A 24270-nucleotide genomic window follows, 5' to 3' on the forward strand; every position below is an offset into this window, starting at 1 on the left:
GAAGCCACTGGAAACAAGGATGCGGAGAACCTCTGCTGAAGTGCTGGGCACCTTTCAGGACTGGGCCTCTCTTTCCAGAGAACTGGGAAGATGTGTTTGAGATTCTCATGTGGAGAAGTTGTAGCATGACAAGATGAGGATGTCACCCTTCAGAAGGGCTGTCTTGGATGGAAATACCCACTGCTCTGATGACAGCTTCCCCTCATTCTTCCAGGTGTGTCTGCTCAGCTGACCAGCACTCGTCTCCGTCGGAACACCTCCGTGGGCACCCCATTCTGGATGGCTCCAGAGGTCAGGTTTCAAAATATTTTACCACTGGTACTTGAGCTGCTGTAGTCTGCATTTCTTCTTTGTCTTTCTTCCTGGTCCTTTCACCAAATGAAACAGCAATGTCCTTTTAAAAAGTGTTTTAAACCTTTTTTCTTACATGTTTGGAAGGATTAAGTTAAAATGGGGTTTATTTTTGAAATTATAATATTAGAGAGAGGGAGCAAGACACTGAAATGTTTACTAAAATGTTAAAGAATATAGAGTACTACTACTGATACTTTCCAGCCTTTCAAGCTCTGAAACTATAGATATCTCATCTCCCCGTGGATGGAAGGAGACCAGGTTGTTACTGTGACACATTATAGCTTCTTCTTCTTTGACTTCTACACCTGGAAAGTTTTAATACTATATATCCATACTTGTTGCAGCAAGAAATAGAAAATGTTATTATGAATGAAGAAGATGCACTGTGATTCTGTGGAGGTTTTTCCAGACTGAAATTGAAGCATTTAAAGATACATTTTAAGCTGAGACAGGAAAAATATTTCCTTATAAATAAGCTTATCTGCTTAGAGTATTTGTGTGCACGCAAACACATGCAAGTACATCTGTTTATAGCATGTGGAACTGCTCTGTTTATACACATTTATTTTTATCAACATACTCTGTTCATACACATACGTCTAACCATATAACTAATGGCATACATGTTGGTTTAGATCTGCAGCTAATGGAATGAAAAATTCTAGATTTATCCAGCATTATGGATGAGCTGAAATGTATATGAAGTTAACTGTTTTGCTGTGATCTAATGAACTTTGTCCAAATCCACTTGATCTGGAAATTGGCTGATTTGGTTGAATAAGGACCCAGTAAGATATAGTGAATTCAGCTTCTTTTTTCCTGATTGTTGCACTTCATAGAGAGAGCAGTATAGTTGCAATAGTTACTTAGCAGGAATAATCCATATAAAGAGTTGTAGGGCTGCTGAGTTTCCTTCTGCTTCCTCAGTTGTGGGATGCAGTTTATCACCTTCAGCTGAAAAAGCCATGGATTTGTACCTTTTTTTCATGTCAGAGAACATCTGGCCAGAGAACGTGGTGTTCACAGATACCTGCTTTCTCTAGTTCAAACATTGGGGGGGGTTTTGGCAATTGGATAGATGCTTTAGCTTTCTATATGTGTGCATGTCTGTTTATTTCACTGGATATTCTGTAAGAGATTCCTCCAACTGGGGGTGTACTCTTAAATCTGGACATTTGACCATCCCAGTCTTTTACTCCAACAGGTGATTGCCTGTGAGCAGCAGCTAGATAGCTCCTACGATGCTAGGTGTGATGCATGGTCACTGGGCATTACTGCAATAGAGCTGGGAGATGGAGATCCACCCCTTGCTGACTTGCACCCCATGAGGGCGCTCTTCAAAATACCAAGGTAATATCTTGATGTGTTTTGTTTGTTGACAGGTTAGATGGAACTTTTTCCTTAACTGTTACTTTCTTCAAACTTAGACCATGTAAAGACTTTCTTTATATTATTTATACTAGGAGATAGGTTAAAAATACTTTGCCCAGCTCTATTTTCTGCAGGCTCTGCTTCAACCATGTGTGCACATTGAGAAGTTCAGAGCTGACTGTAGCTACATTTGAGAAAAAGTCGTAAGGCGTTCTCCTGAGTGGGCTGCTGCCACATGAATGCAGGACTTACTTGAGTCCCGTATATTCTGTTACAAAGAATGACATGTGATAGAAATACAGTCTGAATGTGCCACTGTGGTGAACTGGTCCCATACCTGTCTTCAGGAGTTATCTTCTGTCCTTTGAAGCAAAGGTTGTTCCACCTCTCACATACATTTAGGCTTCAGCTGTTCATTAGCTTGTGCTGCTTCTGGAAGTTCCAGTGTTGCTGTGCTTGGGCAGTGCAAATAGCAACTTCTTTTGTGGTTTTTCCTTTGAAGCTGAAAATGTAAGTACCCAAAGTGCCACTTAAGGCATTTCACAGAACATCAATCTCCAGGTCTGTAGGTAATGATCATACAGTAGTAGTTTGTGGATTTCATCCTAAGAACTGGAGCAGTACCACAGCAGCTGAGCCCACATAGTATATATAAGTGCTTAGAGTCCTTTTCAGCCGAGATGCCCAAACTAGTTTAAATTACCTATAGATTTAAGAAATCTTGGCTGACTTGTCACTGAATCAGACTATGAATGCTCTTCTAACCCTTGCTTGCTATGGGAAAAGCAGTTGCAAACTATTGTGGTCAGTCACTGGAGGTAGGACTTCAAAAAAACTTCTGGTTTATACTCTTACAAGTACTGGGCACCTCTCTGCCCTGGAGCAAATATAAGGTGAATACCCTTTTATTCCATTAGGTAAAACCTGAGAGTGATAGAGCAAACATTAAGCCACACTTAAGAAAAGAAGTTATGGTTGATTGAAAAGAGACAGCAAGTCACCTCATCTATCGGTCGGTCATTCCTTTTGTCTTCACAACTGTACTCAGTGAAAATGTCACCTCTGAATGGAAGAAGACTGTCAAGACCATTTCAACTGAATTAACACCTAGAATAAACAGCTCTAACAATAGAAAAGAAAGCAGTATATTTTTTTATAATAGATCTGTATTTAGACTTTCACTTCTGACTTATCTTCTGATGAATGAGGAATAATTAATAAAGAACCAGTTCCTTTGGACACTTTGTTCAGCGATTTGATTAATTCAGTCCTTCTGAGAAAACTTAACCTAGAATTTCTTTTTAAAAATTCTCTTAAGAAAGTATATTGTTTCAGGCTTGAACGAAGGAACTTGCCATTACAAGTGAATAGTGATTAATGGGTTGTTAGTTTAATTTCCTTTTATTGATTTGATTGAAAAAATTACAGTGATTCTTAGCTACACTTGGTAGATCATCTTGATGCTATTTCTCCTTATTAGTTATGTAAAGTAGGAAAACCAACGAGGCATTGCATCATCTACCCATGCTCCTTTTACCAGTGGAAATCAATATCTTTTTTCAGTGGCCTTCTAAAACTCATTACTCAGCCTGCCTTCACACACTGTTTTTGTCAAGTGAGTAGCTTATTAACTTATCATCACACTGACCTTTGCAGGAATCCTCCTCCAACGCTACAGCAGCCTGAACTGTGGTCACCTGAATTCAACGATTTCATTAACAAGTGAGTAACAACTGAGACCACTCTGGTTGAATATGGAACATGTGCAAATGTCATGTGTAAAACATCTTTTGTGGAAATCTGTTGCAACTAATACTCTTCCTTAAAAGGCTTGTTTGTAAATCCAGTTTGATTTCCAAGTGAGGCTCCGTATTTAAAACATGATAAAATATTTCAAAACCTTGACATTTCTTAATTTAAAGAATATTTAGTTTTAAAATGCATTAATTTAACTTCTTGGACTCATGAATTCTGTGAAGTCGTATTAGTTTTCAGTGCAGAACTCTTTTGATTAAGATGGATGTATTTATTATGGAGGCATGAATTAACTCCAGACAAGCATTTCAAAACTTAACTGCAAACCCTCAATGATCATATGTTTTTTTCTGCCAGCACAGGTGCTTGACTAAAGATTATGAGAAGCGTCCAACAGTATCTACTCTTTTGCAGCATGATTTTATTAAGCAAATTGAAGGAAAAGAAAACGTGCTACAAAGGCAACTCATGGAATTTATTGATGTTCATCAACAAATGGGAGTCACTGAAAAGGCAAGGTAAAAGTAGCTAAAAAGTAGATAAGCTGGGTCAGTTTTGATATTTCCACTGTTTCAGAATGACTAGCACTCAGAGATAGATTCAACCCTTGTAATTTTTAGCTGGCAAAAAAATAGCCTAATTTTTGGGGTCCCCTGTACAGCCAATGGAAAGAGAGATGCATCATGATTCACATGTGCAATGAAACAATCTTTAGAAGTGCCTCCCCTTTCTTCTGTGACTCAAGATATAGTCTTAGACCCCAGCTTCTAGAAAGCTAAGGTTAAGTGAAATTAATGTTTGTCATTTTCTTCCACTTGCATGGTCAGCTAATGTTTAGTTTGAGCAAGTATGCTAAAAATCACTAGTGAGGTTCCTGCAGGAATTGGATCTTTCTGACTAAAAGAAGTGATAATGGTAGCAGAATGTGTTTTGCAAACTTCAAATATTATGTCTTCTTGAATATTTTCTTTCTTCCACTAGTATTTAAGTGATATCAATTCTGAACAAATCACTTAACACCTGATGGCTTTTATTTAAAATACTTGACAAGGTCTCAGCTCAATTTTACAATTGAAAAAACTCCACACAGTACACTCATGTATCAGCTGTGAAATGTAGTAGATTAGCATTGACATAGTACTGGTGTGACTGCTCCTGCCTCAAGGTAAAGCATGATGATTTTTCTTTGTTTTTTTAAAGGGAATATGAAATTTAAAAGACATTTTTGCATTATCATCTGTGTGGAAAAAGCTTATTAAAATCTGCCACATTTCCTTTCACACATTCATAGTAACAATATATACAGCAGTCGTCATTTCTAGTTCTGGAGAATTTTCTATTTACTCTATGCTTTGAAGATAATAGTAAAAATATATTTCTAAATAATTATGATATTGAAGTTTTCTTAGACTTTAAGTGGATGTGGGAGGAGCAATGCTTTCTCTTTTCTGACACCTCAGTATAAAACTATGCATTTGGCTTAAATTTAAGCTTCAGACTGGATTTATATGCTCTATGTATTGCAGACTTGACATTTGCTTAATCCAGAAAGATTCTTGAATTCAAATAAGCTTGTTGGATGTCAGTGCTGAGCACTAAACCAGCAACATAATCCAGACTTCAAATAGCATTTTTTAAAAAACACAGGGAAATGATATGTGGCAAAATAAGTCCAAACCACTGAGTTATATGAATTGAAATCCTGTTAACACTTGTGATATTAGTCCTTTTAAAGCCTAAATAATTTTGAAAAAAAATCCAGCTTCTAAGTCAATTAGATATTGTGACCTTTTTTACCCATTTTAGAGAACTCATTTTTGTTTTCATAGTCTTTTTTTTTTCTCAAAATCCTTTTTTTTTTTTATGTAAATGCTGCATAAAGCAAAATACATGAACTTTTTTTTCCTGTACAATACAAACATAGGGAAAGTGGCCCAATTTGCACGTGCACAGAGCAGTCAAGTGGCACAGGAACCAGATAATCTACTGGTATTTTCTCTGTCCTGTTTAGACTGTGTTTTATAAGCTGGTGACTCTTCACGAGAACAAAAATTTAAGGGAATGTATTACTATGTGATGAAGTTACCTATGCTTTTATGGTTGATCAAGTGTAACTTTTACGTAGAATTTCTCAAAGGAAAACAGAATACTGTTTTTCAAAATAATAATAATAATAATTTCTAATCTGAAACTGTGCAAAAAATGTACTTATTTAATTCAGAGTGTAATTTAAATTGCATGGTTAAAGCATAGCCCATGTTTCAGTTTAAAAGTTTAAAATACTACCAAGTAGTATTCCCAACCTAAATGATTCTGTGATTGTGTGATTTTGTGAAATACGCTCTAAGACTGACTATGGAACAGCATTTGTGTTTTTTTCTGCTGTGAATGATAAGAGATTATACAAAGATCTTTGAGTTCAATAGTCATGTTTTTTTCAGTCTTTTAATACTAATCATATGTATCTTCTAACCTTTAATCTGCACAGAACAAATGGTGTTAAAAGCACTGTCTGTACAGAAGTACCATGTAAATCTGATTTAGAGTCAAGACATAGGTGGTATAGTGACAAGTCCCCTGGAAGAGCTGCTTTTCTTGCTTATGCTATTCTAGGACTGTTTTTACACTGATGTGTTAGGGTCCATCCTACTGTGAAATTTCTGAACTTCCACCAGTTGCTGGCAACTTTCCTTGTAAAACTTCTTCCTGATCTCGAGCTCACACTCTCTCAGTCCCCAATTTGAAGGCATAACTCTCCTCCTTCTTGACAATGGGAGTGACAGTGGGAAGCAGGTAGTTAAAGGGATTAAAGATCTCTTCCTTCCACTGAGGGAAGAAATCCTGCTACCTGTGCTGTGTTGTAAAAATTGGCATTGGAATATAAAGTCAGTAAATTTGGTAATGTTGACTTAAAGCTGAAAGTTAGGAATCCAGTTATTTTCTCTGTATGTGTTTACTCTCCTCGTCAAATTTGACTTTACTAATTGCAGTTTTGTATTTCAAAAGAAAAAAGAAAAATACTTGGAAATTAATAGCTGAGGACCAGCCACTAGGTTTTATTGTGTTCAATATTTCTGTTTTCACTCAAAATCAAGTCACCTTCTTAGCTCATTGTGCTGAGGTGTAATTTGGTTCTGAATGCCTTCTGCAGCGATAGTCTGTTGATGTGCTTGTGATCTTACCTTGTTGTTTGCTGAATGTGCAGCTGATGCAGTTCAAAAAGAAAAGCTCATTATATTATGTCACATTCCCAGAGTTTTTTTGCAGAAGGCCTTACCCTCAGATCCAATGTTTGTGCACTGTGTGTGCTCAGGAAGGATGTGTAATCTCTAGGCACAGAGTGGAGCCACCTTGAAGTCACTCCCATTGGCACCCATGTTCCTGAGGTTTTTTCCAACACTGAGGAGTCACCGAGTCATTAGGGCCCTCAGAACTTTCCCAGTGTTGTTATTCTAGCGAAAGGGAACCAAGGTTTAGGTTCTGCATTGTACTGCATCCTTTCAAGAGCTGGAAACAAGAGGAAGAGAGCCCACCAACCACCTGACTAACCAGAGAAATTTCAATTAACACTGATAAAACTTTAAATAGCAAAGTGTCGCAGCCTGGCTCCAGACTTAATGAAAGTGATAGAAGATAATACTAGTTTTTAAGTAGCCTTTGAGCAGTGTTCTAGCACTGGAATATCTTGTGCTCAAGACTCAAATAAAGCATGAATACTAGCAATGAGCTTCATTAAAAATTCCACTTTTTTACTTTGAGCAAATGCAGTACATTTTTCTCCAAAATCATAATTTTTTTATGCTAATAATATCTATTTGCAACTTAACCTTTTCTAGCTCGGAACTCAGGCTGAAATGACAATAAGAATAGCAGGAGAAAATATCCCTTGATACATTAACATTTTCCCATAGCATCCTGACTGAAACATCTTTAAAATCTGTTGCTGGGAATGATATATGATCTATATATCAAATATGCTACATGAGATATGCTATATGGGATAAATTCACATTGGAGAGGTGATGAAGCAGGCAAAGTTGCATACTAAATGCAATTAATTTTGCTGGGTTTTTTGTGAGGAGAGTCACTTTCAGGACAGGGGCTTTGAGCTTGACAAAGGCCTTCAGTATAGCAGTAGAGCTGTTAAAATTTATAATTAGTGATGAAAATAGTTATTAAAAATGAGCATTGCAGCATATACCCCAAAACAGTTCTAAAAATACACTTTTTGCTGGGCCAAAAGAGGGAAAAAATCCCTGCATTGTAAAGAATTTTACTCTGCAACAGAAATAGCTGTCTTTGAAACAACCTTCAGAACTGTCGCATCTACACCTGACAGTCAGGCTTGTAAGACTTTTATCTTGAGTTGTTTGGCTGTCTTCTTCTTGACTGCTGTTACAATAATCTCTGCAGAAATATGCAATGATTAGTACATTGTGTATTTCCTGGGAATTGTGAGTCATTCCAGAATGAGCTGTACATATGAGGGATATTCAGTGCACCTAGATTTCAGCAAATGACTCTGGTCCCCAGATTAAGAGTCATCTTTATATATTCCCTGAGTAATTATGGGAAAGAGACCTATTCTACTGCAAAACGATGCAAAAGTTTTGGGTGAGCTGAATTATTTTTTTCGGAGTTTGTACTCCTGTATTGGTCATATAGGGTTAGCACTGAAGGCAGTAACAGAATACTAAACAGTTGCTCTATTTAATGGTATGGAAATATCAGGGAGATAATTTCACAGAAGTTCACGTACAACATGCACAAAGGTGGTTGTCAATTTATTTACCCATAGTTAAAGCAGGGAGTACCAGAAAGTTTCCTTTCGTGACTTTCCCTGATTGCACAGACTTGTGTCACTCGTTTTCTGGGTGTACACTGTCCCAGTCTCTCTGACTCATCCTGCCAGTGGAAAGCAGCTGACAGCAATCCTTCAAGCTCAGCTCTGCAGGGCAGGCTGTAGCAGAGGGTGGGAGATCACCATGCTGGCTTGACAAAGACAGTATGAGGAACGGAACAAGGTAGTACACATGGAGTCCAGTGCTGTCTTGGCCAAGGCCTCCAGATGACATCTGGATTGGAGTAGTCACTTAAATGGAAGGTTTTAGAGTTCCAGTTCAATCTTTGAGCCCTTCAGGCCAGTTCTTCCTCTCTTGGGACTCAGTGTGGGCTTTGTTATACCAAGAAGCGTGTGCTTCTGCATTGAGGACACTCCTGTGTAGGATGGCTGTGCTGCAAACTTCTCTCAGGCTGTAGAAGCAGTAGGGAGTTCTGGGGACAAAGGCCTTAGAATAAGCACAACTCCAGTCCCATAGGCTTCTTGCTAATACACATCTCTATAGGTGAATAATGTTCTTCTATATAACACGATAGACAACAGCAATGCCTGAATGAAGAACAGTTTACCTTTTGAGGAAAACAGGAGGAAGATGTTCCTTCTGCATCCAGAACTCCTCAGGAGAAATTCTCTGCAAGTGGTACTTTACTGTTGTGCCAGACCACTTGCTCAGCAACTCATTTCTTCTGAAGGTGGGACTAGTCAGCAGGCATTGCTTACCCTTGGAGCTTCTCCTTTATCATCTCAGTACAGCTGTGACCATAGTGCATGGGCCTGACTCATGATGAACTAATCCCAAAGAGTCCTTTTAGAGGTCTCCCATTTGCTCAGTTGAGAACACATATTTCCCCCTGAAATTTGTCAGGGATACAGCTGTTACTTGAGGCTTTTGTTGAAGGATTAATAATCTGCTTTTTTTACAGGTCATGGTAAAGCAGCACAAGCTTTGTCAAACAAATTGTGCAGAGCTGGGCACAGACCACCTCTGAATCAAAAGCCCCACAGCTCTGCAGGGCAAGTGTGTGCTCTCAGCAACATTGCATAAGCTGCAGCACAGCTCCCTGAGACTGCAGCCTGTAGTCTCAGTGCTGTGAATGTTTTAAATACGGGGGGAATGCAGGTTTGTCTGCAAAGCATTGTGCAGATGCAGCTGGAGGCTTATCACTGGAGTCTTACACTTTCTAAAGTCAGGTACAGATTTTTTATAGATATCAGACTGTAGTTTTATTTAAGCAGATTTCACAAGATATATCTTTGAAGACAAGATTTTGATTTTAAGTGTGAATTAATATTGCTTTGTGCAGCCTCCAGAGAAATAGAATCACCAGCAATGACAGATCCTGTAGAGGTTTTTCTGTGTTGCTTTTTTGTCATTTTACTGGTGGTTTTAACTGCTGGGATGTGTACAGCTGTTTCCACCTTCACCTTACAAAAATGTCATTATTTTTAGTTTCTTATTTACAAACAAACTAAGGCCAGCCCTATTCCTGTCACTTCTTAGTCTGTAGATGATTCTCCAACCGGTTTAGGCAGGGAGTTCAGCAGGGCATCATGAGTCACACTTTCCTTTTCATGGTATTTTTGGAACTATCAGAAATCTTTTAAATACATTCTGACAATTTGAAGAAGAAAAGCTGCGGTTGCCTCATTTTGATTTAACTGAATCTTGAAAGATAAGCGAGGGAGGGGGTTGTTGGTGTGAAAGAGAATGCACAGAAACAATGAGGCCTTGGCTCATTTTCTTGTCCATACTGCATTGATGTTTCTGGCCTTTAGCTGCCTGAATTGCTTGTCGGGCATGCTTGTAAAATCCAATGCCTCCAACACATTTTTGAGCAGAACAGAGATATGTGTTATTTCAGTTCACAATGTCTATGTGCATGATCTTAATGAAACTTCAGCACTGATGTCAACAGCACTGATGTGGGTTTTTTTAAAGTGGTTGGAGCGAAGCAGTACAACTGCCCTTGAGGGGTCTGTGCCCTTTGACAGCAGAGTGGAAAAATATTGTGTTCTGCAAATCTGCCACTCTTACATACTCTGGAGAATGGAGAGTATAATCTGGTCCAACAAGCACTAGTGTTCTCATAATGTCAGCTGAAGAGGATTACAGGAGGATCGATTTTATGTAATTAAACTTGCCTGGCATACACAGAGATTTGTTTCCTTAAAAGAAAAAAAAATAGAAAAAGAAAAGTGTCCATAACTGGAGCATTCTCCTTCCTTCCTTCCTGCAAGGCAGTTGTTAGCTTCCTACATTAAATGAAAAATGGTAGTTGAAACTAATCCTGGGAAATATCACTCTCTCACTGATACGCAGTAACATTTAAGGATTTAACATATTAAAAAAATATGTGTTCGATGTGTAACAGTTCCACCAGCAATGGAAAGCAAAGCTTGAGAGATACTTTGTTTTGGATCTTTCTTCAGCAATGGAAAAAGTAGAACAGCAGAGCTTGACATAGTCCTGCAATTCCCACATCTTTCCCTTGTGTACATATTGATAGGTCTCTCTCAAAGTCACACTGATATTAGATGCATCCTCTGGACACAAAATGACCTTCATACAGGTGCGAAGGAGAAATCGTTTCAGCTGTCCAAATTTAAATTTTTTCAAATGTAGCTGTTAAAAATAGGTATAAATAGGAGTGTGAATTATAGAGGGGATAGATTTCTATTGAGAGGGTAGCATATTGCCTGCACCTCTGACTTTGGATTCAGTAATGTCCTTTAGCTGGTAAATGCAAATCAAACAGCAGCAGATTATGCAAGGCTAAGGAGTTAATTTAAATCTTAATATTACCATGTCCTTTTTAATACAACCTGGGGGTACATGCTACCAAAAATTGTCTCATACTGTTATTGCAAGGACAGTACTATCAGGACAGCTCTTGTGGTACAACTGGATTCCAAAGGAAAGGGAAGAATAGGTCAAACCTGGGATCTTGTAGATCCTGTCAGTCCTATGGTTCATTGTGCTTCCGGGTCACTTAGCCTCCTCACTGGATTCTGTGCTGTTATTTTGGCACAGAAACTGTGAAACTATGGTAGCTCTTGCAAGGAATTCTTTGTATCTCGATATTAAAGTTGCAGAATTAGTCAGCTATGAGTGTGGAGCTCCTGCCTTTGCATTGTGGACAATTAAAAGATTTCAGTGGTAGCTGGCACCTGTGTAAAGGAGGAAGATACTGCGCCATTTCTGGCACCAGGGTGAGAACAGGCCATTCTGTCATCCTCAGGGAATGATTGCTAGAGACAAGAGAAATTGAAAGAAGTGATAGATGAAGTGCCCTCCTGTCTGGATTTCCATCATCCACATTGTGATTACACTTACAGTTTGGGAGGACATAATTTGCCCATTTCTTCCAGTCCCTTTTCAGTCCTGGCAGTTAGTAATTGCACCAAGTCCTTCCCTGCTTGAGTTTCTGCACCTATATTCCTCATCAGGGCACAGCCAGAATGACCTGAAGTAGCACTCATGAACTAGGTGATTCCCATTAAGAGGTACAGCCCATTAAACTATGCAGTAAATTGGTGGGTGTTCAGAAGTCTCTTAGCCTTCCCCATCGGTGTGATGTTCACTCACTCTAACTTTCCATCTTGGTGTGACTACACTCCTTCTCCTGTCATCTGTTCACTGTATATCAAAATTCTTGCCTGTGTAGAAAACACCTGTCTGCTTTTAGCCATGCCATGTATCCAAATATCAAAATTAAATAAAGAATTTCCCTGGTCTTGTCTGGGATCAAGGTAAGGAGTGAGTGCTTCACACAACAGTTTCCCTGCTGTCTCAGTTTACTTAGGTATATGTTCCTTGTGTTTGAGAGGTGCCTTCCTACCAGTGGCATCAAGGGAGGTGAGGTCGTATCAGGAGATCAGATTTGCTTGATAGGTTTTCTGTGCTTATGCCTTATTACACATCTGAGCTTGATTTAGTTTGTGAACTCTGCTATTACTTACGCAGTTTCCCTTTTCCTCATTTTCCCTCATCTCGTAAAAGCAAGTATAACTGATATGAATTGTAAATCTTGCATTCTCTGCTGCTTTTGCTCTATTTAGCAATGCCTTTACTCTTGGATAAAGAATAATTCAAGTCTCTAGGAATTTTCTTGCTAATTAAAATAAGACTGCATAAAGCTAATTTTTTGTTTGATTGATGGAGAAAAGAAATCTAACTTTAAGACAAATTTAAAGTTAAACTTGGAGTTTAACCCTGATAAGAAAGATATTTGAAATTTTGTTTCATTCTCTTGTATGACTTTTTTTCCTGGTGAGTCCAAGAAAATTTGGTCAAGATGTATTTCACTTAGCCCAGTGGTCCTGTAGCACTTTGCTCTATACTGTGATCATCTCAGCCAGAGTTCAGAGCACTGTCATTAATAAGCTAGAAATGTTTTCATCCTGAATGCTTTGTCTGCATCATCTTTGCTGCACTATTTCATCATACACCCCAGGTTTGTCCTATCCATAATTTTTGTCAGGATCTTTTTGCATGTTGGTGCCAGAGTTTCACTATTACATGCTTTATGAAGATGTTCTCTTTTTTTACTTGTATTAGCAAGCTCCAGTCTTGCAGCTGATGTGGGGGTGTGATCTAAGCAGGGATCTGTAGAGTGACAAAGTTCTTCATTGTAGTGGTTCTGGGTTCAAATCATAGCTTTTGAATTGTCAAGTACAGGTGTGCTGTACCAAGAAGTTGACTCCTGTCCTGCTATTCAAACATTTGTGTGTGTTTAAATTCAGAACAATGGAAAGTTGGAATGTTTTGGCCTTCAAGATGGTTGCAGATGTAAGATCTGTTCTGTGTTTCCTTACGTCAGGAGATTGTATCTCTTTCTCTTTTAGATTTGAACGTATTCATACAAAGAAAGGGAACTACAGTAAGTCACTAGTTTCAAGCCAAGAAGAGGTAGATGATTTAGCAACCTTGGAGGTACTGGATGAGGTAAGAATCTCTTTTTTCATATTTTCCTGAAGAGGAGTAATCACATATTAAATTACAATGGTATGCTGTTGATTTTCAAATTCAACCGTAGTTGAATTTGTGTGAATTTACACAACATCAATTGTGTAAGTGTACAATGACATTTCACCACTTTATGCCAAATACTTTTGATAAGATTTACTGTGTCAGAAAGGTTTCAACTCAAAGCTAAAACAATCTCTGGAGTTACAGCTGTGGACCAAACAGTATTGTAACACCATTGACTAAACAGAATTTGTATCACTGGATTTTATTACAGCTAAGTATCCAGTTTGCAACAGTGTCTTAACCTGAAATTGGTCTCGGTCCAAGACCTTCGGTCCCTGTTGCTTAAACACTGAGAGTTGTCTTAAACTAGCTTACCATACTCTCCCAGACTGGGTTCTCGCTGACTTATTTTAGTGTGGACATGCATGAGGGTCAATTTATGTCCACTGAGACTCTGACCTGTCAATACCTGCTGCTGAACTTCTGGCAAAATTACTGATAAAAATATCACTGGTTTGTCAAAGTTCGAAAATGAGTCCTCTAGGAGTAGGGGAGCATGGCATAAGGGAGGGAAGAAGTCTGCTGTGTCTGTGCTTTAAGCTTCAAAACCAGAAAGAAGAATCAGGCCACAACACATTATCTGTAGGTCTTAGAGGCCATCAGTGGTTGTAAAAAACCTGTCATTCTTCATCTACTGGGCTGTGCATAGACTATAATTCACATTCTCTTATCTGTAAAACTTCTATGGTATTGTGTATCTTTGTCAGTCCAGAATACTCATTGTGGCACTTGAGCTGGTAAACTATATAATGCTGACAGCTCGTGGAACATTTTCCATCTCCCAAGAGCTTAGTTACAGTAGCTTAATGTTTAGTTAATTCTAATTGAGCTAATCCAAACTTCATCTACTGCACAAGGTTCAGGTTTAAGCATTTTTTTAGTATTGGGAAAAGTAAGACTGTTTGGGGTTTTTTTATCTTTCACCATGATACATTTTTTTTTATCTTTTACCATGATACATAGAAACAATCCAAGCTAAAGAGATTTTACTGCACAAAGAAACAGACAAGCTGGAATATATCCCATCTCCTCAGAGGTGGAGCATTCTCATGGAAGTCCTCAGGAAGCCTCTGTCTAAATGCACCATTTGACTGTGTGGTGTTACTAAATCAAATCCAATTTAAAACCTCTTTCACATACGAATAACAGCTTTCTTCCACTCAAATTTTTCTTCCAGTTTAGATATCCCCATCATCAGAGCAAGACAAGAGACCTTCTATTGATGCAAGAAATAATTTCAAAAAGGGCAGAAGTTCTCCTAAACTAATTCTGTAACATGAATCTGGTTTGGCCAAAAACAAAGAGAGCATTCAAAACCAAAAAGTTTATCAAGGCAATGGAAAACCAAGATTCTCTCCTTATGTTTTCTCATGAAGGAAATATAACCTCTACAGCTGTTGAGAATTCAGCTTTTAAGTGTATTAACCAGGACACAGTGTACAACACTGTGAATAGATGGATGGGGAAGGAAAGCAATTCCTTCTGTAGTCCTCTGCTGCCAGTTGTTCTGTTCCACTGGGTATGGGGCCTATATATTTTCACGTGTACCTGAGATTAGTCTCAAGGCTGGTTTGAATTTCTTCATTCAGCTCTGTGGCCTGTTTTGATTGGAAACCTAACCAGGCACTTTATATACCCAGCTGTGTATGCAGAAGAAGCGGAGGGAAATTACATCAAGAAATTTGAATGCCACTAATGGGCCCTTCTTTTTTCTTCGTTGAGGGAGGACTGGCTCTGCAACAGCAAAGAACAATCACAGCAGAGACTGGCTGGCAATACAGAAAGATGCCTTATTGTTTACATTAAGGGGAACCAAACAGTTGAACATCTGTGTTGTATCATAACTGAGAGTAATGTTAAAGCAGCTGTAATAGCAGTTATGGACTCAATCATATGGCTCTTGCTTGATAAGTTACATGAAACTTTAGTATTAGAAACGTAGACAAGACTGTCTCATGGAAACCTCTGATTAAATGAATGAAAGCAGTACTTATTAACTCCTTCTTCTACAGCTGCTTGGGGATCTGTAAATATATATTGTTCAAAGTGAGTTTGGACACAAAAAATTAGAAATGCCAGTGTGTTTGAAAATACCACTTTCTTTTGATCATGATCGATTGTATTCCTGACTATAAATACCTTCCCTACTTATCCTCCCTCACTGAAACTATATAAATATTTTATACATTTTCCTAATATTCTCTTTTCCCCCATGTGATTCATTGTTCCTGTTCATTTTCCATCAGAATACAGTAACAGAACAGCTGCAGAAGGGTTATGCCAAGGATCAGATCTACACATATGTTGGGGACATTCTCATCGCTGTCAACCCATTTCGGAACATAGATATTTATTCTTCACAGGTGTGAAAATTTAGGTTTGGTTATTTTAAACTAGCACCAATTTCCACTAAAATATAAATATTCATGTTAAGTATAAAGTAAGACCATTCTTGAGATTTATTTTAGCTTACTCTGAAAAAGAGAATTACCAGTAGATATGTTCTTTCAAGTGTACATTGACACACATTCCTAACACGTGCTGAATTTCAGCACAGAAATGAGAAACTCAAATAGGATTCATTTCTGGTGGTTTTATGTCTATAGTGTAGATTGTGCACAAAGCAACCCTGTAAAATATTAACTTCTGTGAATCTGTCTCCCTGTTATACAAAAGGGGAAAGATATTAAAGTCTGATCATACAATAATTTGGGCTTATTAATTATCAGAAACTACAGGTACAGAAAAGATCTTATGTTTTAACATCAATATCATGCAGGGATGTTAATAAGAAGTGAAGCACAAGTAAATTTAAATGGTAAGTTGGAACTATGATGTCTGAAAACAGTAAATTTTCTCCTAATAAATTGAGTTTCATAGTGTAATCAGGGCAAAAAGTATAGAAAATTGCACTTAATTTTTTTAAGCCATTCTTATAGTACTAAGTACATACAGATTCATGGTATAGTGAGTACAGTAACAGCTCCCTCAGAAAACATCAGTGCTGGAAACCTCAGCATGCTGTACACTAATCTAAAACTAAAACCAAACTTCAATTTAAAAAAGTTTTTAAAGGACAGTGGTAATGTTTTTGTTTTTCTTACACTTAGCATTCCAAACTGTACATTGGAGCCAAACGGACTGCCAACCCTCCTCACATTTTTGCTGTTGCTGACATAGGCTATCAGTCCATGGTGACATACAACTCCGATCAGGTATAGATGAGGTGTCTAATTACATCCTCTGCCAGGCTGAGGGATGTGTGAGGAGCTCAGAGTCTTTTTCTGTTCTCTGCAGTGTATTGTTATTTCTGGAGAAAGTGGAGCTGGCAAGACACATCTCTGTAAGGCTTTGCTAGCTTGGGCCTAAAGGGCTGAACCTATGGACAGGGTATTGGTTGTGGGGTGAGATTGTTGCATATTTTCCAAAGAACATTGGAACATGATGCTGATCTATCTGCTCCTTCCTCCCTCCTGAACTAGGGTCAGTTGAAAATATGCTGGGATTTCCACAAAGAAAAGTACCCACTGCAGTGAGGGCTGTGACTTAGTCAGTTCCCTGTTTAACTGAATGTCTTCAAGTCACCCAAACAGTACTAAATAAAATCCTCTTCTAGCTTCTCATCCTTCCACAACCAGATTGCTGTCAGTGGGACATAGTCAGTCTCAGAAGAGGCCACCATAACCATCTAAATAAAATGCCATTTTTTGCATGTCCCAGATGAGATGAAAGTAAACTAATGGATTGTTAGGGTGCAGTGGAGAGTAACCAGATGCTAACAAGGATCCTAAAAGCAGATAGGCCATCTCAGAGCCACAGAACCACAGAAACCACAGAAACCACAGAAATTCATTGATAGTGTTGTTATCATTATGTGTGTTATCTCTTCCAGACAGCCTTAGTTCTGAAGATTGCTATATTCTGACAGATTTCATTTTACGTATATATATATGTATGTATATGTATATATATGCCTTTCTCTCCATATAATTACCATGGGAATGGCTGCCCTGATTATGTCACACTTCACAATACCAATGAGAAGATTAAAAAACCACCTAAAATGTATATATTTGAATAATTACTGATAGTTTGAAGCAATATCTTTTTCACATGCAGGCTAATAACAGGACTCTGCAGGAGAAGATTCTCCAGGTGAACAACCTTGTAGAAGCATTTGGGAATGCTGGCACTATTATCAATGATAACTCAAGCAGATTTGGAAAATATTTGGAAATGAAATTCACTTGTGGTGGCACTGTAGTAGGAGCTCAGATTTCAGAGTACCTCCTTGAAAAATCCAGGGTTGTCCACCAGGCAGTGTAAGTATGAAAATTGTATTTGACCTAATTTGGGGGTTACAGAGTAGGCCTATGATGCAGGAAATCACCTTGGTTCAAAACACAAAGATGAATATGGTACCTGGATTTTTTTCTTAAAAAATGTAATGACTAGCTTATAAATCTGTAAGCTAGCTGAAAACTACTCCAGATGATTTTCATTGCCTCCTGGGTTATTTAAACAAATCTTACAAAAATACCCATGTGATATATAAAATAAGAATGTGCAAAGAATTAAAAACTTTCTAATAGTTCAGTTATACATTTCTTTGTGGGATTTTGGAGTATTGTGTTAAGTGTATAAATTGGATTTACTTCCTCTGAATTTCCTCTAGTACTGTAGCTTATTTCTTTGTTTGTTTGCTTGTTTTCCATTTTGGAACATATAGTAGGAATTGTTTATAGAGGGTTACGGATCAAAGATCTCTGCCAAGAAAGACTTGGGGATGCTGGTGGATGAGAAGCTGGTCATGACCCAGCTGTGTGCAGTCCCAGCCCAGAAAGCCAAACATGTCCTGGGCTGCATCCAAATCAGGGTGGACAGCTGGTCTAGGGGGGAAATCTGCCCCTCTACCTGGCTCTGGTGAGACCCCACCTGAGGTTCTGCATCCAGCTCTGGGGTCCTCACTGCAGGAAATATATTCTACCTGTTGGAGAAATTCCAGAGAAGGCCACCAAGATTATTAGAGGGATGGAGCACCTCTCCTATGGGGAACAGCTTAGAAAATTGGGATTGTTCAGTCTGGAGAAGAGAAAGCTTCAGGGTGACCTAATTGCTACCTTCCACCCAAAGAGAGCCTGCGAAAAAGATGGAGAGAGACTTTTTGCAAGAACATGTAGTACAGGACAAGGGACAATGGCTTTAAACTGAGAGAGAATAGGTTTAGATTAGATATTAGAAAGAAATTCTTTAGTGTGAGGATGGTGAGGCATTGGAACAAGTTGCCCAGGGAACTGTGGATGCCCCATCCCTGGAAGTGTTCAAGCCAGGCTGGATATGTCTCTGAGCAACCTGGTCTAGTGGAAGGGGTCCCTGCCCATGAATGATGATCCTTAAAGTCCCCCCAACCCAAGCCATTCTATGGTTCTATGATCCTAGTGATGCTCATGCACAAAGCAAGGGTTTGAACACAATTCCTTTTTCTTAGTCAGTAGTGACTGACTTGGGCATCTCAGGGCTCAGTCATGGTTGTAAATTTTCACCTAAGGATCCAGTTCTTTCTCATAAGGAGCACAGGAGCCTTAAATGTGTAATAAACCTCTGTCCTAGTTTTGGGCATCTAGCTTCTAGGCAAAGCATGCCAAGTGATAAGGTCCTTTTACTGAATGTTTGCTTCTTGGTTCAGGGCTAAAGGACACAGTAGACATACTGCATTCAGCAAACCAGGAGTGTATACCTCTCCCACAGTCAGAAGATTTTTTAAAATAACTGGAGTTAAGCAGCCCATTCAATGTGGGTGGGTGAGCAATGTGCAAGATCTCACACAGCATCTACCAACTGCATCAAAGGCAGAGCAGCACTGAGCTGCTTTAGCACCAAGCAGCCACCCTGGCAGTGTGAAGACAAACATACAATGGCATGAAAAGGTGCTCACAGGAAGTTCTGTAGTGAAGCTTCTTTCAGAGTCCTCTGTCAGTTTGTGTGAGTGTTATTAAATGTTATTAAAATAACATTTAGTAATAGTATGCGTGTCATCAAGAAACGTAGCATGGTTATATTACTAAATCAGTTTGTTGTTTCTGTTGTTTCAGAGGAGAGAAAAATTTCCATATTTTTTATTATATTTATGCTGGTCTCGCAGAAAAGAAAAAACTGGCACATTATAAATTGCCAGATTGTAGACCTCCCAGGTAATGTAGTTTATTTTTGCATAAATTGATTACTAAGAAATGTGGTGTTGAATTGTCAGCCTCATTTACATTCTAACTCTGTATCCATCAACTCTTTCAGATATCTGCAAAATGATCATTTCAGAATAGTGCAAGATTTCATGAACAATAGCTTTTATAAGTCTCAGTTTGAATTAATAGAACAGTGCTTCAAAGTCATAGGTTTTACGCTGGAGGTGAGTGCTGATAACCCTTTTCCTTTGTGAACTTTACCAGCTACCTTAATCAAGAAAAACTTACATAAAGCATTCAAATCTCCTTTGTTATTTTCTTCCTTTAGCAGCATTGTGCTTATGTTTTGGGATCTTGCATGGTCAACTTACTGTTATATAGTATTATTTAAATTTTTAAGGTTTCAAGGCATGGATAAGCCAGTACAATGATATTAGTCAACAAGACTTCAAAATGAGTGAACACAGCACAGCTGAGTGATTGGGGGGAGGGAAAGATTTTATCAAATTTAATGCATAGAATATGATGTTGTAACTGTTTATTAGCCAATAATTCTAGGCCTGTGAATATGAGCCTCATCTCAGTTTTAAGAGGAAGTCCATGGTGAGAGTTCTAAAAATTCATTGAGTTGAACTGAGTATTGATGAACTCAATACATTTTCACAACTCCAGGGATAAAGTTGAATGAAGTTCTTAAATCCCTTTGGAGATGAATCTCATCACTAAACCTTAACTGAACCCATTCTTTCTTTATGATTTCATATCATTGCTCAGCTGGCCATTAAACCCCTCTCCTCAGTCTGTCTTCGGTAGAATTAAAATAAAAAAGGATTCTGGATTTATAAAGGAAAGAAATCCCATCCTGTGCCTAGTTTTACCTTACAGAGGTATCATTTATCTCTGACTTTATTTATAAACAATGTAAATAGTAGAGATATGATCCATATAGTATCTGTGAAATAGAGCACTAGTGCTGCAGAATGGATGAATGTTTTAATTTCTCTGACAAAACTCATCTCCATTACTGTATGTGGTAAGGAGCTTTTCACAGAAAATTGCTCACTTCAGTTGACTATTTCTGACTTCCCTCAATGTAAATATTTGAAATAGCTAGCAGAACAGATTTATTCACCTATTTTGTTCCTCCACAGTCACTTTTCATTAAGTCGTAGTAGCAGTGGCATTCACAGTCTCTTTCTTCTCTACGTGTTATTCACAACTGCATTTAGTAATATCACACTTGTACTATCGCATCCTCTCACTTGTGCTTTCACCTTTGCAGAAGCAGCATGAAAGGACATTCATGGTTCAGCACTGACAGCAGTTTTGTCACAGCACTAGAGACCTTGATAAGTCCTAATTCAAAGCATGAAAAGCAGCAAGTCTGTTTTTGTTTCCAGTTCTTTTGTTCACTTGAACGGGTTGACACAATAATCCTGATCATCCAGAAGAGGCCTTCCATACATATTGAAGATGCAGTTAGAACTAGGTCACTGGCTGCATTGTGCAGTTCTAGCATGGATCTTTACTTGATTAACTCAGCAAGCCACCGTGAGCTGAATCTGCAAAGAATTACCTACCTGTAGAACCCTGCAATTTCAGAAGCAGGCTGAGCGCCGTGGGCAATCTGCTTGTGGCTACTCGTGACCCCCAGCCATGTTAGCCTGCCTTACATCCTACTCTGGGTGAATTAGCCTGTCTGAGGCTGTGCTTGCAAGAGTGAAGGAACAGCCTTCTTCCCCCATGGAGTTTCTGATATCAGATACATGTGTGAAGACAATTTTTTTCAGTGAGAAAAGGACATTGAATTCCATTCCTAAGATCACTTTTTAGTAAGGCAGCCTTAAGCTTTGACATGCATCCCAGTGCACAGAGGAACTTCTATATAAGCATGTTCAATGTTTTATTAGCTGAAAGCCATGGACAGAAAAAAATATCCACTCCAGTTAAAACTGAGACCTAAACAAAGCTTTATTTCTCTGAAATTTGCTTTTAACTGACTGACAGGTTTCAAAAGTAACTACTGTCAGTACTCCCTGTCTTAAAATCACACTGGTTTATTTCAGGCTGCATGGCAAAATTAATAAGAAAGGACTGCCTGAGGGGAACAATAATTATGCTGTATGAGACAGATCAAGCCAGATTTCAAACACACTGGAAAAGGGCAGAAAAATGTCAGCAGCTATACGTATTGTACAGCATGATGGCAGAAGTTAAGCTATCCATTTCTTTGCATTTTTACTGTGTCCCTAAGCTTAAAATGAAAACAATTGCTTAATCCTAAGTAAACTGTGTGCCAATTATCCTCAGCACAATTTTTTAGAGTGAGTTTATCCAGTTTGTCTTGCTGTCACTGGAATCAGTGTTTATTAACTGCTAGATTAACTTCTGAAAGTGTTGAAAACAAGCTCAAGTATTCTAGAGCAATTAGAGATTTTATCTGAGTAAATGATGCCTGACATGGTACCAGCAAACTATTGAATAATACAGATAAAATGCTTTGCCATTATAAAAAGATCATCATGATAAAATAACAATCAGATTTGTGAAACTGCTTCTTATAAAACTACTTCAAAGGTTTTCAACCTGCTGTTTATAAAACACACTAGTACTGTATGCCTCGAATTATGCAGTGTCACAGACTCCTAGTCTGCTTTACAAGTACACCTAGCATTTTCTGAATAAAAAATAATCAGATCATCAGGTATAACAATAAATACTCACCATTCAGATGAAAATTTGGAGGTAAAATCTAAGTCAAACCTGCAACGAAAGCATTATTTTACTAATTTCAAATTATTTTCTCATGTATAGGTACTTAAAAGTAATTTACTGTATCTATCACTTCACTGTCCAGAGTAGTAACAGCTCTTTTCAAGACAGAGTCCGTGTTCACAGAATCACAGAATTAATGAGGTTGGAAAAGACCTTCGAGATTATCAAGTCCAACCTATGACCTAACACCACCTTATCAACTAAACCATCGCAGAACCTCCTAAATAATTTGAAATCTAAATTTGTTTAAGCGAAGTCCATATTAAGATGCTTTGGTGAGTTCCTAACTGACATTTTGAAGGGTAAAATGCTTTGCCAAATCAGAGATGTGAGGCCTCACTCTTCTCCCAGTGAAACTTTTTCTGATGACATTGGTCGGAGATGATATAGACCTATGTGGTGGTTTGATGCTGGTTAAGTGCCAAGCACCATGAAAAAACTACTCACTTATTTGCTTTTGCTATAGCTGAGCAGCAGAGGGGAACTTAAAACTTCATTTTCATGAGGTGAAATAAGGATTATTGAGGAAAAAGAAAAACTTCAAGGCAAAACAGGTCCAAAATTAAACAGTATGAATAAGATTTATTACTAACAGAATTAAAAGTAAAAAGAGTATTGAGAAACCAAAGCAAACTTTCAGAACACCTTTCTTCCCCAATCTTCCCTCTTTCCACTAACCGTGCAAGGAAACAAACATGGGGGTTTGGTCAGTATTTTATTTCTTAAGAGTCTTTCTTCATGTTTAAGGAAAAGAGTTTCTTCTGCTGTGCCGTGGGATCCTTCCCGCGGGAGATAGTTCTCTGCAAACTTATCTAACGCGATTTCAAACTTCACAAGCAACAGCCCGCCCGAATCTGCTGCCATGTGGAAATCTTTCCCACGGGTCGTGGAGTCTTCTCACAACTGCCAGCGTGGGTCATAACAGTTCATGGGGTTTAGTCTTTTAAGGATGAGCTGTTCCAGCCTGCAAGCAAAGGCTCTCTTCTTCAATCTTTAAAAGCCTCTCAGCGTCTGTGCGCTCTAGCATGAGCACTCCTCTTCACGGGCTGTGCATGGATCTCTGCACCTCCCTATGCACTCCATGAGTTATAGAGAAAGGGTTTTATTAAGAGGTGTATTATAACCCTCACCACGGCTTGCAGGAGAATCTCAGCTCCAGTGCTGGGAGCACCTCCGCCCTCTCCCTTCCCCCACCGACCTTGGTGCTGCCATGTTGGCCTTCCTCACGTGACCTCACTTTTCCTTTTTCTCTGACTTAGAAGAAAGTTGGTGTCTTTAAGTTGCAGCTGAGAAGTTGATCTTGCCAGGGCTCTGCATTGGGGAAAGACTCTCCCTGTCTCTTGCTGCTGGCTGCGTGGTGTTTTTGCCTGGTTTGGTGCGAGCCCCACCAGCCTCAGGGGGCCAGCCAGCACCGCCTGGGCCACGGCAGCTTCAGAAGAATCTCAGCCACACTGTCCCAGCCTCAGCTGGGGGATTTTCCAGCCAGGTGGCTGCTCGTGGCTCTGGAGTGGCTCCTCTGGGCGGCCTGGCCCTGGCTGCTGCGCCAAGAGCGCCCAGGGGTCCCTCCCCTTCGCCAAGGGGAACAAGAGAAAAAGGAGCTTTGCGTCATCCCTTCTTTCTTAAATATGTCATCACAGAGGCGTTTCCAGCTTGTCCACATGGTCTGGCAAACTGCCCATCAGCTATTGGCTCTGTGCCAGTCACAGAAGTTTTGGGCAGTTGTTTTTCCTCTTTTTTTCTTGTCTGCCCCTACAAACCAAGTTTTGCTAAACCACCACAACCTATTATTTGAAGTACCTTTGTTTCCATGATGCAAGAAACATAGATGCAGATTTTTTTATATTTTTGTTGATCTGCGTATTAAATTTTTAGACATGTTTGCACCTGTAGACACAGTGAAGGGTAGATATAAATAACCTCTGAATTCTTTCTGTGTAAGAGGATATTCACACAACTGTTTT

General features: G+C 38.8%; 1 protein-coding gene across 1 annotated transcript in view; it reads left to right on the top strand.

The window, feature by feature from the left end:
• The window catches only part of MYO3A (myosin IIIA), a 120600-nt gene that overhangs the window by 49696 nt on the left and 46634 nt on the right, over positions 1-24270 (top strand). Inside the window, exons 6-16 of the mRNA XM_008639318.2 lie at positions 215-291; positions 1559-1704; positions 3382-3447; positions 3843-3998; positions 13166-13265; positions 15599-15715; positions 16463-16567; positions 16650-16709; positions 17451-17674; positions 19445-19543; positions 19644-19758. Of these exons, the coding sequence (XP_008637540.2) occupies positions 215-291; positions 1559-1704; positions 3382-3447; positions 3843-3998; positions 13166-13265; positions 15599-15715; positions 16463-16567; positions 16650-16709; positions 17451-17674; positions 19445-19543; positions 19644-19758 (1265 nt within the window). The remainder of the gene's footprint in view (positions 1-214; positions 292-1558; positions 1705-3381; positions 3448-3842; positions 3999-13165; positions 13266-15598; positions 15716-16462; positions 16568-16649; positions 16710-17450; positions 17675-19444; positions 19544-19643; positions 19759-24270) is intronic.

The sequence above is a fragment of the Corvus brachyrhynchos genome, unplaced genomic scaffold (genome assembly GCF_000691975.1).
Source record: "Corvus brachyrhynchos isolate BGI_N302 unplaced genomic scaffold, ASM69197v1 scaffold167, whole genome shotgun sequence".
Classification (NCBI taxonomy): Eukaryota; Metazoa; Chordata; class Aves; order Passeriformes; family Corvidae; genus Corvus; species Corvus brachyrhynchos.